This window comes from Ptychodera flava, chromosome 22, assembly GCF_041260155.1.
Source record: "Ptychodera flava strain L36383 chromosome 22, AS_Pfla_20210202, whole genome shotgun sequence".
NCBI lineage: Eukaryota > Metazoa > Hemichordata > Enteropneusta > Ptychoderidae > Ptychodera > Ptychodera flava.
This window is the reverse complement of record NC_091949.1, coordinates 27,224,394-27,240,093: the sequence shown is the minus strand read 5'-3', so window position 1 is coordinate 27,240,093 and position 15,700 is coordinate 27,224,394. Positions and strand designations below refer to the sequence as shown.

Sequence of the window (15,700 nt, the reverse complement as noted above, 5' to 3'; positions counted from 1 at the left end):
GGAATTGCGATGGAGTTGTGTAGAATGTACGATACGCGCACAGAGGCCAACGAATGTTCACGTTGAATTGTAGAGATTGTTTTGTGAGTAAGGTTCATACTCAATATCGATCGTGACAGTTGGCTAGCATTCAACTCATCTAAACGCGAAGGTTTCCTTCGGAAATATTTTGCATCTATTTCCCTGATGACGCCGGCTCTACAGCAGCATTTCCTGCGGCGTTTCCCTTCTCCGAAGCCATTCACTTGACTCTCATATGTACAGCATGGATACATGTAGGTACCTCTTCAAAGATGTAGGCCTGGCGGTAAGGCCGTAAACAGGCTGTGATTTAATAGGAAACACAAAAACAATGTCATAGTAATAGTGAGAAATTGTGATCCTCCTTTCTCCTTCTCCTCTTCATCATCATCATCATCATCATCATCATCATCATCATCATCATCATCATCATTACAGCCAACGCAAATAGAAAAGATAAAATACATATGGGGAAACAACAGCTTTAGAAAAATATGCAGAAATCTTGAGCTTAGAAATCTTCTCTCGAAAAGCATTACATATAGGCGGGCGCGAAACTTAGGCATGCGCAATGTCGGTATGGTTTAGGTTTTCGCCAAAAACTCCGTCTTGTCCAATTTCAAGGGCACGCAAATATTATAGCTGCAGTATTTGCAAGTCTTTCGGTTCGCTGACATCGTCGTCTCCTCTAAACTACAAACAATCCATAAGGTATCACACACGGCAAAGACTTCTATCTGACGCAATGCTGGTTTGCGCAAGCACTAAAAAACAACTGGCGACTCCTTGCCTGCGTAACGTCTGTTGCGAGTCAAGGTCTTGGGTTCCACAAACCTTGATTCTGTAGGTTCAAACTTCAACATTCCCATTATGCAACATGGCATAGTGATATTCTCTCTCATCGCAGGCGAACAGTCACGTTCACCAATGCGTGAGTACAGATGCCTCATTTCCAGTGCGTAGAAATGTTCGAGTAAAATCACATTTTCGGACTCGTGTTAGTCAGTCACGTTCACCAATGCGTGATTATGCAGACGTCTCATTTGAACAGTTCTAGTGCATAGAAATTTCGAGCAAAGTCACATTGTCGGACTAGTGTTAGTCACATTTTAATACATTTGTGTTTTTGTCTGTGTTTTTTCTTTTCCCTGGCCTGTAGGGTTTTCAAAAATCCAAGGACGACAAACAATGAATTTTGTTTAAATGGCCTTATCCCAATCATGGCACGTTTTGGTTAATGAGAGTAGCTTCTAGATATGCGGAACATTTAAAGCCGCACACTTGATTGTGGACATTAGTTTGATTCCACGAAACAGTATCTTGCAAAGGGACAATGGGAAAACCGTTTGCGTGATTCAACAATATGCTCCTGTCTATGACACTGTGTATGACTTGAGGAGACAGAGAACTTAAGACACGTCGTCTAAGAGTACGTTTACCTTGCAAACATGAAGGCCAGGATTGCTCAGAGACCACACTATACGTTCAAAAATACCACTCCATTTTTCTGCGTTATTTGTAATGTAACACTAGTCGCCTATTTAACGCTACACAGTGTTAAAAGCTGGCTGAATAATACTCACAGGCAAACAGTGTATTGTATGCTGATGGATAAACAGCTTTGGATTGGAAATGCTGTCGTTTGATGCAATTATTATTTTGTATTATGTTTCAATTTCAAAGATGTTCGAGGTAATTTACTAGTATCTGTGAAGCAAATTCATTCCCAGTGCGAGAAAATTGTGTCCTTCATCATCGTAATAACGTTACAATCGGCCATTTTTATCTTCGTGGGAAGTCCTTACTGCGACTCCCAAGGTACGCTTTCTAGCTGATAACTATAGCAGAATTAGCAGAATGCAAATTTCGCAAATTTGTAGGGCGCCCTCAGTGCTTTGAAAGATGAATTTGTTGCCCTGTGCAAAATCAGCGAACTACCACCACAAATTAGAAGTTCAATGCTATTTCCTGTATTTCAGGAGTTTGGTCGCCGTCTTCAAAGCCCCTGCTTTTAAAAAGGGAAAATAGACACAATGAAACAGTACGTACAGTTGTAAAAGTGCAAGGCGTCCTGCGGGCAGAATACTAAAGCAGAAACGGTTTCGAGCGACCGTGCTAGGAATACGGACTACCTTCTCTGTATTGAGTGGTGGAAGAAAATCGTCACCGCGGCGAACGTAACGCTGTCAGTGACTATACGGCTTGAGTAAATTGAAACGATTCGTTACTGCTAACATTTGAGTATTGTGTAGAAAAGAATTAACAGTTCTTTTTGCACATTATACAAACGATAGCTGTACTAAAAGTGAACAAGCTTTGCTCAAACAACTGTGGAAAGAACATGTCGATATTTAAATGTTCTGTACGTTCCCTTGAGCCGCGATTTACCGAAAAAAAGATAAAGATTTACGAGGGCCAGTTTATATATCAACTTTTTTTATTGTCGATTTTTTCCTTAAATTTAACAATGCACACTTCAAAAGATTCGTAATATTATCCAGACGGATATATGGTTTGTGACGTCAAATGTGACATTTGTTGCATTACTCAGTGTTAACAACAACAGAATCCTTGGTGCGTATTGATTCTTCTCTCGGCTTCTCTTGGATTTGGACAAATGTAAATATTTCGTTAAAAAATCGTATTTCCGGCGTACAGTTCCAGAGCTTTGATACGCCATATGAATCAGTTTTGCTAGAAGTTACGACCCAGCAACGTGAAAAAGCAAAAGCATAAAAAATGAAATATATGCAGAAATGATCAAAGGAATTTTCCATCCGCTGCTCTGTCGGAATAATAAACATGAAGCGTGAAGTAAATATGTTTACTCTAAAAATCGATACCCTTTTATTAGATTTTCATTATGACTTGAACATGACTCTTTTAAAGTGCCTTCAAAAACTGAACATTATAACATAAGCTTCGTTTAATCGTTATGGATGAGTTAATTCTAGGTGAACAAAAGTTTGCAATACAATACTGATACCGGTGGATTTTTTTGCAAATAATTTTCTTAAAATTCTACTTTACGTTCTGTAATAATTTTTGTATACGATTTATGACTGGATAAGTTGTAACACATATCATTTGTATATGTTTTTTGAAGTTTACTTTGGCGAAGAATTCACACCTATCACACAGCACGCCATCCGAGCTCCAGCATTGCCTGTTGTCAGACTCCCTTCATCGCCTCCTAGTCCAAGATCGTCCACGCCTTCGTGAATCTGGACAACAACAGCAATAAATAATGACCAATCAGCTCCACTAAGACTATATTATATATTGAGTATAAATTGTTATTCTCAATGTAAATACTAAACAAACGTTAGGGTGTTTCGTGAGACGTCCAATATTCGCACATTTATGTAAGGTCAGAACGAGAACCTGGAAGCATTATCAGTTCAATAGGTATGCTGTATCAGAGATAATTTAAATTCCGTATCGTCACACTTTTGATAATATGATGTTGAAATAAAGCGCTAATGAAATCTAACCTTATGCAATTACGATAATTTAGATATGTCAATATGCGAGTAGTACATTTGTGACTTTAGGTATGATAACAATCGGAAATCAGGCTCCCAGTTAGTTTCAGGAGATTACCGTTGTCACCGATTGTGGTTGTGAATATGAGGTTGCCTGAAGGAATATAGTATATGTATGATATTGTTGTTGCTTCCGACCAATCACAAACGTCAAACGCTTTCAATCCTCTCGCTAAGGTAGAATTCCTTCGACACGCGTTGGCACTGTAAATAGCCCCGTGGCAGGGTTCCCGATGACGTCACAAGTGACGTGTTTGTAAGTATACACGTTCGGTACGCACGTCTGGATCAATGCTGATATTTAATTCTCTAAGACAACAGTATTTTTCTACGATTAGCAATTGCAACGACAGCAAGTATCTTGTCGACGCTAATTTCATTTTAACTGTACTGTTGGCAGTTTGATTCCCTTCTTGTGTCTTTTGACCATATTTACATAATTTTTTATTCGATGGGAGAGAACTCACCACGAATGCACGTCCTATAACTGAATGTTTGCCCACCAGAGAAACTTCATCATCAACAATTACTGTTTTGACATTTCCAATGGAGTCTATTTTAACGTTTCCGAGATCACCAACGTGTCTGAAAAAATACATGCAAAAAATAAAACAACTTTTAATCTTCAATTATATTTCGAATAAGTTAGGCTGTACTTCGGATCTGGAAATGTCCTACTATAGTAACAAAGATTATTTGTTGTGTTCCATAACACCTGTGTTTCGTTTTTAAATGACGCAAATAATATATGTACAGCAGCATTCATAGGAGTAACTAAATGAGTAGATGTTGTCCAGATGGATTGGTTGGCGGGCTTATGGCTTTACGGATTCTGAAGAACACATTGATTGATACGAGGATGATGACTTGGGACGATTCAAAAGTTTACCTTTCTTTATCGGTGGGGGCGCCGTGGTGTTTATTGAATGGATTGTAGTGACCTCCTGTGGACTCGCAACCACCACTGAGATCTCCAAACTCATGGACATGAAAGCCGTGTAGTTTGTTCTTGGATGGATCAAAGCCAGTCAAATCAACCTTTATCGCAACACCGTCGATAGCATCAATTCCAGCCTTCGAAAAGAAATGGAAAAAATTTCTTATTCAGGAGGGTAATTGTATTCGTGAAATTAAAAATGGTCGCCATCACTGTGTTAGGCCTGACTATGTGGAAACGTTGAATTTTCGATTTTTAAAAAACTATGCCACTAATTCCATGAGCTTCAAAATGAGCCCCCACAAGTGGTCTAAAAACGTATTGTAAAACGTTGAGAGTCAGAATGCTCGTTCTAGAGGCGTATTCTAGGCCAACCTTAATGACTTAAATTCATATATTATTCATAATGGAAAGACTACAAATTTCGATCGTCCACGTGAATAAATGAAAAATATGTCGGGGGCTAACATATCTAAAATGGTGCAGAAGTTGCAGATGCTATGAATTTGCAGGGCTTTACATATAAAATGCCCTGCTTTTTCATCTTTCCACAAATCCAGACAAGGACTGGTATAAATGCGCATAAAGATGTGCACCATTGCATGAGAAACAAACTATTTATAATCTTATTTCGATTTAGACGTAGGCTATCATGAAAATTCCTCATTATCATATTGAAAAACATTTATCCTGGCAGCTGAATATTTTACGTAGTCATACTTACATATTGCACAATACGGACTTCGCCTCTGATTGTCTCTGGTCCCTTGTAGTTTTTGTTGGGCATCACCGTACAACCAGCCACGACAATTTCACCTAACAACAGTACAAAGTGAACGAAGGGTATTAGTTACAGGTCGAATTACTCACAGGCGATATTTAAAGATGCTTACAAAATTGGAAAAAAGTGAAAACGAAAATTGGTCGCATATAATGAAACCAGCAGAGCGAGAAAGCGTCAAATCGTAGTTCAATATAATATAGTTTACCTCAAAACACTGCTCTTTTCTCTGGTTTATCTGAATTGAAAAATATTTTTGAATGTTTCTGTTTTATTTATTTATTCTGTGTCAAATTTGCCCTTGGTTCCAATTCATTATCTATATGAGCAATTAATAAACTCGCACACTTATTGCAAGTCGGTCTGGTTGATTATATCAACGTAATCCGCTGAATGTGACGCAACTCAGAGCCATTCATAAACTCGATTGCCTATTTTGAGGACTAGTCACTAATAAAACAGGCTGTGTTAGATTTCCACAGAACAAATACGTCTCACTGTTAGCCTATAGCTGCAACATCTTATTGAGTTCCGCCTCGGGGATAGATATTCGGACTCTCAAACTTTTACAATTCTATTCTGATATACCACTTTGGGGATTCATTTTAAAGCTCTTAGTGTAAGAAAACTTTTCACTGGCAAAGTTTTTCGAAATTCGAAAATTTTATTTTTCTCCATAAAGTTAACACAAAGATGGCGGCCATTTTGAATTTTAAATATCGGTAAATCTAGGGTGTTTTGTTTCTCTAGTACCAAAATTTGCATGGTGACCCCCGATTGTTATTCTTGATTTTGAAAGAGAATGGCTGAAAGATTCCTGAAGGAAAGTTTGAGCAAAGTTTAAGTCTTTCACTTTCGAGGCGAACACTGCCGTAACAAGAAAATGGGTCATTATCTAAAAGTTGATTGTTAAGAAGTTTGGGCGACGGCCTGTGGGGCATGTTAGACAGAAAGTTGGTAGAGTAGGACAAAAGTAGAGTAGAGGGGACAGGGATAGTTGGATAACTAGGCAGATTGCTAGGGAGGAGAGCCGGGATAGGGAGAGAACAGAGCAATTGTACAACACGATAAAGTATTCCAGAGCTAAAGAGGGTAAGACAATTAATGTGGAAGTGGATGGTATGAAAATCGGATTGTGGAAGGTAAATCAGAATGAGAAAATGATTATCGTGGTCAAAAGACGAAAGCATAATAGTTTCATTTTGGGGAGGGCGTCTTGCTCAACGGTTGGTGAATGTGACCAGGGTAATTGTATTTGCATAGGTTTCATCGTCATTAGTTATGTCGTTCAATTAACGTACACTACAGATATTCCAACTCTTCAATTGCCCCAAAACGTTCCTGATCTACCACTTTTCGGGGCTAATTTTGAAGCTCTTAGGATAAATAAGAATGTTCACCCAACTAGTTTTGCGAAAATCGAAAATTTAAATTTTTCTCATTGAGTTGACGCGGGGGTAGAGTACATTTTATATTTTTATTCTACATTTTGAAAGCAAATGGCTGAGAGTTGCCAGGGAAAAGTTTGATCAAAAGTTTTAAGTCGTTCAATTTCGAGACGCCAACTGCCTTAAAAATAAATGGGTTGCCAAATGTTGCCATGAACACAGTTTGAACTAAATTTGGATAAATTATCGTGTGAGTGAAAAATATAACTTTAGTTCGTTTAAAGCTGCAATATTTTTGTTTTCTTATATCCGCACTCTTTCTTGTTAGCATTGACTATTAGTGTAGTTAAAATCCATTTTTCACTTCTAAAGTTTATCAAGTCATTCTGTTTGTTTTCACTTGATGCAGGTAAACAACTCGTGTATGAATTCTCAAATACTTTGTCAGAGTGAAAGGTAGAGGTAAGGATATATAATTATCATTTCCAAAGAATGAGAAAATACCAAATATCATATCAAACGGGAAAAGTCTACAATACTTTGACGCTGTTGTACATGACAGTTATTGAGGGTTATTGACCTGCAACAAACTTCGTTACACAATGCCAGCCGAGGACACCGCCGGAGGGCGCTCTTCCGTTCAACAGCTTTGAGAACAGCCACCGTATTTCGCATTCAAGTGCGATTAAACAATACGAGGAGATGATCTTCGGATCTTGAGCAGAGATTCGAACATTTATATTATGGCGGTAGACGCTTTTCTACCATGAGTTATTTGTACGACTTATACAAAGTGACCGTACCCTTCGGTAGCACGATCAGGATTTCAGATAAAATGTAAATTTGATGATGGAAATGCTTTCATAACTTTTGCACACGACGTCGTTGCCTTGTGACCCGTAATACAAAAGTGGAGTCATTCATCTATTCTACATACATAAAGATCTTGCCTTATCTAACATTGAAAAGTTACCCCAGTTTCTGACAGCCTTTCCCGAGGCCTGACCATAACAAGGTTTCGAGGTTACTAATACAGGGAGCAGGGGAGGGGAAACCAAGACGAACCGCTCCAATTAAATGTTGCTGACAACTATAGAAGGTGGCATACTATTCGTAACCTTGGGTTAATTCCCTCTATTCATGCAAGCTGGTTATTATTATGGATACTTGCAACACGAGAAATTTGAGGAAGATACCTGCTAATGCTTGTCAATGCTGTATGTAATTTAAGGTAGAATGCGCCTCGGCGACAGATATTCAAACTCTCGAATGTTTTCAATATTTTTCTGATCTACTGCCTGTGGGGACTCATTTCGACATTTTAAAGCTGGGTGTTAGTTTTTGAAGATCGGAAATTGTATTTTCCGCATAGAGTTGACATGGGGATCGCGGCTATTTTGAATATAAAATCTCGGAAAATGTTAGGTAATTTGTTTCTGCAGTACCAAACTTTGCAGAGTGACCCCTGATTTTTATTTTTGATTTGGTAAAAGAATGATTAAAAGTTCTGCTGAGGAAAGTTTGAGAAAAAGTTTGAGTCTTTCACTTCCGAGGCAGGTAGTACCTTATCTGGAGTTAGTCAATATGACAATAACACTGTACGTAAAATATGAATTCCCTACCGAGTTAATTCATTTCCGACAACTTGTGGTATTTTTGGATAGTTTTCCTACGCTAAGCTTACTTTCTACTTTTCTTCGCGTTCACATATTAAGCACTGAAAGATATCCTGTCACCTGTTCCACTTTTGCAACAGTTACCATGGAAAGAGAAAATCTAACTAATCACAGATTTTAAGTGGGTGGCCGCTTTTTAAAAACAGCGCCCTCGCATGGGCATTTTGAATACTAAGGAACGCCCCCTTTGACCATATACGGGCATATTTAGATTACAGGTGACTGTATACCTTTAAAAAGCAGCTATCAATTCCTAGTTCACGCATTAGTTCTTGTTGACATTCTGTATTATAATGGTGTCAGCCCTTTGCTTTCCGATGAAACTGTCATCAAGTTAGTAAAGGTCATTTGCTTTTAGATAGAGCTGATAAAAACATTGTCCCTTCAATGAACCACATAGCAGTGAAAGTGCCCTGCCCGTTTGGTGTGTAGGGGAAGTGTTCACTTGGTCAAAACATGGTCATTCTCCGAGCTCCGATGACGGTAGGGTTTGCCAGTTTCAGGCCTATCAGAAGAAAGCTTGCAACAAATTATACACCACAAGGCACACAGAAGAATTTCCACTAACTGGTACAAGCACCAAAATAAATTACATATCGTACGTATATGTAATCGTTGAAAGTCAAATTGAGCAAGAACAACTCGGAGGTAGGAACAATGAATCCATTTAAATAAAAGTAACGTATAGCAATAAAACCACATCAGAAAATATTGATGATATTGGTACATATGGCGTTGAACTTCATTTTCATCACTTTTGTTCCATAAGCAAAGTCGTTTTCTTACCGTCCGCCTTAAAGTATGTCGAAACGTAAAATTTCAGCCGTGCAAACGCATGGCATTGTATCCAGAAGACATTGTTATTGTTGATAAATTATAAATTCTAGCTCGGACAGAAATTCAGTTGTCAGCAATAACATTGGACTTCATCACACACCTGCGCAGTCGATAAGTTGAACACCGAATGCTTCATTATGATATATATTTTAAGACTGAGGTAATAGACACGGGAAAATACCCCTAAAGTTATACAGCTGATTGAGAATTAACATTCAGCAGATTTATAGCAAAGAGTTACGTTGATCGAACCGTATTCTTAAAGGCTTACCTGGCATGTCAGATGCATCGCCCACTAAACTTACAGCTAACGCTGGAAACAAAATATAAAAAGATAGGTTAGACTAGCCTACAAGTCGCTCGGTATTTTCTGTATATACCGTAAACCTCTGTGACGTAGGCTTTCGTTTTGTATCTTGCTCGGGCGCGCTCCGTAGTTTATTCTGGTCAGCAAAGGTGTTGTTCTTTACGAACACGCCACCATAAATGTAAACGCGACAAGTTTGCTACAGGTTAATCCATTAAGTTTCTATCAAGATATAAATAGACCCACAGACTTGGGATGAGTCTAAGAATGTGCAAATGGTAGCCTTTCTCACTTCCTGCGGTTGTTTTGAAGACTTGCCAACTTAGACCATAGTAAACGTATGTTTCCCAGTAGAATATTCGTCCATGACAATGGTACATCGAGCTTAAACTCAGTGTTTTTTCATCCATCTCGTGTTCGTTCGCTATGAACTGTTTTTGTTATTCTTATCAGTATTGTTCGTTTTGTTGTTGTGTCTCTTCAAAGTGAGGGGGAGATTTGGGCGTCACTGCGTTCAGTAAAGAACCACCAAAAGTACATTTCCACATCCTTTGTGTTTATGTAACATAATCATTTTGTTCTGCAGTCATTATACTTGAGAACAATTGAGTACAAAGGCCTTGTATACCTGTGAATTAAGGCCTTGACTTACAACATGTCAGTACCAAACATACTGACAAACATTACATATAAACAGCAAAGCATTCACGATCAGATGTGCGCAGTACATAACTTGTGTAACCTTAAACCTCAGTGTGACGCGTAACACGTTTTCTTCTTCGTATGTGCACTTTGTGCAAAAATTCCATGATCGAGTACGCCATTAGCCTAGATAAAGCACGGATCTTCTACTGTTGATGTTATCCCCAACAGATTTATTTACTTCAGGCTAATGTTTCAATTTCTACTCATTTGTTTGTTAAAATGCTAGCTCGTTACCTCACAGACTCAAAGCGTTTTGGGATATTCTGCCATCGTATAAATAGCTCATTCTATCAGATGAGCCTGTTTAGCGAGCTCGTTCCGTGGAAACATCTGTTTGTTTGCATATTTGACGTCATGATAATTCCAGGCTACAGTGATATTAATAGTACATGCACTGGGTATGTGCGCGTTGATGTTGGAAACGTGGCATGGCTAGTATACTCATGCGCTGGTTTTCTCAGTGTATTCTGTGAAAGTTGATGATGTAGGACAAGTGGTATATACTCACCTGTGCAGATGAACAGAACGAGTTTGTCTCCGGTCCCCATCGTTCCTTTCGACGCGTTGACCGCCGCGGACAATCTCACTACTCGTAATACAGTCCCTCTGACTGCGTATGTATGTATGTCCTTACTCAACGCCGCTTTTATATATACAAAACGTTCATCTAGTTAAGGCGCATTAGCCAGGGGGTATCACACCGACCCACCTGATGGCCATTACATGTCCCGGAATAAATTCGTTTGTATCGTTATGTAGGTCATTTCCCCACACTCATCATGACCTGAGTTCAATTAGTCTAGAACATTCCCAAGGTCACTGCCCTTGATGACCTCACAACCTTGAATTCAATTAGTCATGTTTGGAATGTTCTGGAAAGTTGATTAGTTGTGTAAGGGAGATAATTTTAGAACAGTAATTAGCATGTCAATAAAAGTTCTAGATTGTTCTTACATGCCTTTATAAAAGGGACGTGCACAGCTTCCAGTCAGACTTTTGGGATCGTGTCTCTTGTGTGTTACTATAAACTCCAGCAGTAGTCATTCTCAAGACTTTTCAAGACCTTCACTGTCAACGCTGGATTTATACTGTGGACTTTGTGCAGCTGCAAGCCTGCAAGGACTGTTCATTCATTCAACTGACTGTTACAACTCTGAGACTGGAGCTTTGCCGTCCCAGCTGAGATAAGTAGTCTGTACACTTTTAAAGCTTGTACTCTATCCCTGACTTAGCAATTAGTTTTTTTTTCGTAATAAATTTTGTTTAAACGTTAACTGCTGAGTTCACCCTTTTGTTCGTTTTCTCTGCACGTAACAATTGGGGGCTTGTCCGGGATACGAATATTTTGAGCCGTTTGACAACATTTTGACAGCCTTTTCAAAACTACTGTATACTGTGAACTCAGCGAAATTCAATCATGGCGGAATTCAAGCCAGACGAATTTATGGATGACCTTGATCAGGACACATTTAATTCCCTCAGAAAAGACAACCTCATAGCACTGGCAAATTTCTTAAAGTAGATGTCAAAAGATCTATGCGCAAGCGAGAAATTCAGTTCAAGATTGCAAAACATTTAGTTAATTCTGGCCATTTTGAGGAGTCTGCCTTAAAAGATTATGAGCCTGAGTCTTCCTTCGAACTCAAAAAATTAGAATTAGAAATACAGGCAGATTTGGAGCTTAAGAAATTGGAATTAGAAAAGGAAAAATTGCAAATGGAAGAAAGGGAAAGGCAGGAAAAATTACAAATGAAAGACAAAGAATTACAAATGAAAGACAAAGAATTACAAATGGAAGAAAGACAGAGAGAAAAGGAGAGAGAATTGGAAGAACATCGACTACAGTTAGAAATGAGACGTTTAGAGCTTGGACAATCAGGAAATTCTTCCCTTCAGACAAGTTTGACATCACTAAGCATTTCAGGTTAGTTCCCCCTTTCCAAGAAAAGGATGTTGATAAATATTTCCTTCATTTTGAGAAATTGCTCAGAGTCTGAATTGGCCTAAGGAGTCCTGGTCTATGCTTTTGCAGAGTGCTTTGGTGGGTAAAGCCAGAGAATTTACATTCAGTTGTCAGTAGAGCAGGCTTCAAATTATGATTCTGTGAAGGAATTAATTCTCAAGGGCTATGAGTTGGTGCCTGAAGCTTACCGTCAGAAATTTAGGGATTGTGAGAAGGTGAAGGATCAAACTTATGTTGAATTTGCTCGAACAAAAGAACAACTGTTTGATCGCTGGTGTTCTTCTGAAAAGGTCAGTCAGAATTATGACAAATTACGACAGCTTTTTTGATTGAAGAATTTAAGAGGTGCATTCGGAGTGACATCAAGACGTTTATCAATGAACAAAAGGCAGATACATTGGAGGTTGCTGCACGTTTGGCCGATGATTATTCATTGACCCACAAATCTTCATTTCTCAGCAAACCATCCCAGTCCTTTTCATACAGAAACAATGCAGGTAAATTTAACTCCTCCTTTTCATCCAAGAATTTTTCAAAGGAGAGTAGAAAATCAAATGACAACAGTTCACAGAGTTCAAGTAACACTCCCACATCATCAGATCCCAAGTCTCAATCTCCTTCTGACAAACAGTTTGGTACACTTTCTTGTAATTATTGTAAGAAAGACGGCCATTTAATGTCAGAGTGTTTCAAATTGAAAAGAAACGTGAAGGTCAGAGTGGTCAAAGTGGATCTAAGCCCACCGGCTTTATTTCTTCATCAACTCAATTAGAGTCTAATAATGTGTGCAACACATTTTCTGAGGTTAAACCCCTCTTATCCCAATTAATGAGGTCAAGGTCAATTCTTCTCAAGATAGCATTATGGGTATTTTCGAACCATTTATTCATGATGGTTTTATATCACTTTCTAGTGATTTCTCTTCCGCTACCCCTGTCAAAATTTTAAGAGATACCGGGGCTTCCCAGTCTCTTTTGTTGGCAGATACCCTGCCGTTTTCTGAAAAGTCATTTTCAGGTTCTAAAGTTCTTATTAAGGGGGTAGATTGTAATGACTACATTCCTGTTCCTCTCCATAATGTCTATTTGTCTTCGGACTTTGTTTCTGGACCTGTGGCTTTAGGTATTAGGCCTTTTTTGCCTTTTGAAGGGATTCACCTTCTTCTTGGAAACGACCTTGCTGGGGACAAGGTCATTACTAATCCACTTGTGACTGATAATCCTACTTTAGATCAGGATCCAGAGCCAATTGAACAAGAGATACCCGATTTATTTCCTTCATGTGCCATTACTCGAGCCATGTCAAAGAAAACTTCCGAGAATCAAAATACTCTCAAAAATAATGTCACAGATGTTGACTTAAATGACACCTTTCTCAGTCAGGTGTTTGACACGGATCATTCCGTTATCCCTCGTGGATTTGAAACTTCCAGTAAAACTTCTGCTGACCAAAGTCAGACATTTTCTAGATCAAATCTCATTGCAGAACAACACAAAGACCCAGATATTTTGTCTTTGTTTGACAGGGTAGATGATGAAGGTAAAACTTCAGATAGCTCTGTTTCCTATTATACAAAGTCTGGTATTCTCATGCGTAAATGGAGACCTCCAGATGTTTTGGTTGATGACGATTGGGCTATAAAACATCAAATTGTGGTTCCAAAGCCCTATCGTGCTGAAATATTGCGCCTGGCCCACGAAACGCCCTGGGCTGGTCACTTAGGAGTCAGGAAAACTTATCACAAAATTCTCAGTCACTTTTATTGGCCTAATCTCAGGCAAGATGTAACACATTTCTGTAAAACTTGTCACACATGTCAAATGGTAGGAAAGCCGAATCAGACCATTCCAAAGGCCCCTTTACAGCCAATTCCTGCATTTCAAGAACCATTTAGTAGGATACTAATAGACTGTGTTGGGCCCCTACCAAAAACAAGATCAGGAAATGAGTACATGCTGACAATAATGTGTACATCAACTCGGTTCCCAGAAGCCATACCACTGAGAAATATAAAGACAAAGACTATAGTGAAAGCTTTAGTCAAATTTTTCACTTTATTTGGCCTCCCTAAATGTGTCCAGTCCGATCAAGGCTCCAACTTTATGTCTGGAATTTTTCAACAAGTAATGGATCAGCTAGGCATTAAACAGTATAGGTCATCCGCCTATCATCCAGAAAGTCAGGGTGCTCTTGAGCGATTTCATCAAACTTTGAAAAACATGATTAGGACCTACTGTTTTGACACAGAGAAGCAGTGGGATGAAGGAATTCATTTTCTGCTCTTTGCTGTTAGAGAGTCAATTCAAGAGTCTCTTGGTTTTAGCCCATTTGAGCTTGTATTTGGACATACAGTCCGTGGCCCACTTAAGCTCGTTAAAGAGAAATTCCTGTCTGACGACGATGATTGTCTGAATATTTTGCAATATGTGTCAGATTTTCGTACAAAACTCTCTAAAGCATGTGAATTAGCCAGAGAAAATCTTGAGTCATCTCAGCAGTCAATGAAACCAAATATGATAAAAGCACCTCAAAACGGAAGTTTGAACCAGGTCAAAAAGTTCTTGTTCTACTTCCAATTCCTGGCAAACCACTCCATGCTCGTTACTTTGGGCCATATCTAATCGATAAGAAATTGAGTGATTTAAATTACATCATAATAACACCTGACAGGCGAAAACAAAAGCAGCTATGTCACATAAATATGCTTAAGCCATATTTGGATAGGGATAATCCTACTATAACTCAGCCTGTCAGTACCGTCAGTTCTGGCCATTATGAAGATAGTGATACTGAAACTGACTTGAGTGAAAATACTCTAAACTCAAAGCTGGGCTCGGTCAAGCTTCAGAACTCACAAATCCTGGAGAAGCTGGAGTCTACAAAGTTGGCACACCTCCAGCCAGAACAACAACAACAGCTGAAAGAACCAATCCATGAACATTTGTTCCAAGATATTTCAACGAGGACAAACATCATCTATCACACCGAAGATGTCTGCGACAGTAATCCAGTGGAACAACATCCAGACGGACTGAATCCTGCGAAAGCGGAATATCTCCAGGAGGAAGCCAAGTATTTGCCGAACAATGACTTTATCGAACTCAATAAAATAACCGGACTTTGCCATGCATACTTTATGCCAAGTTCAGTGCCATTTCGAGTTTTCCAATACCAAATTGCAAGAGGATAGTCATGGGACAGATCATCTTGTTTGCTATTTTTAACAAATTTTGCAAATTTAGCATATCTCAGAGAAACTACTCTACAATTGAAAAAGAGTGTTTATCTTTGATATTAGCTTTACAGCATTTTGAAGTTTATGTTACTTCTTCAAATCAGCCAATAGTGGTTTATATTGATCACAACCCTCTTGTTTTTCTGCAGAAATTTAAAGGCAAAAATCAGAGATTGCTAAGATGGAGTTTAATGTTACAGGAGTTTAATCTTGACATTAGACATATCAAAGGCAGAGACAATTTAATTGCAGACTGTCTCTCTCGTATTTAGAGTTTATTGTTGTTCACTTTCAAGAAATTTTAT

General features: G+C 38.7%; 1 protein-coding gene across 1 annotated transcript; it reads right to left on the bottom strand.

The window, feature by feature from the left end:
• Positions 1-2,440: 2,440 nt before the first annotated feature.
• On the bottom strand, positions 2,441-10,894 carry LOC139123095 (uncharacterized). Its single transcript, XM_070689085.1, has 6 exons — positions 10,706-10,894; positions 9,457-9,498; positions 5,228-5,319; positions 4,456-4,640; positions 4,034-4,151; positions 2,441-3,245 (listed from the first exon to the last, which is right to left on the bottom strand). Exons 1-6 carry the CDS (start codon positions 10,743-10,745, stop codon positions 3,129-3,131), a joined length of 594 nt encoding a protein of 197 aa, XP_070545186.1. The 5' UTR covers positions 10,746-10,894; the 3' UTR covers positions 2,441-3,128.
• Positions 10,895-15,700: the final 4,806 nt, after the last annotated feature.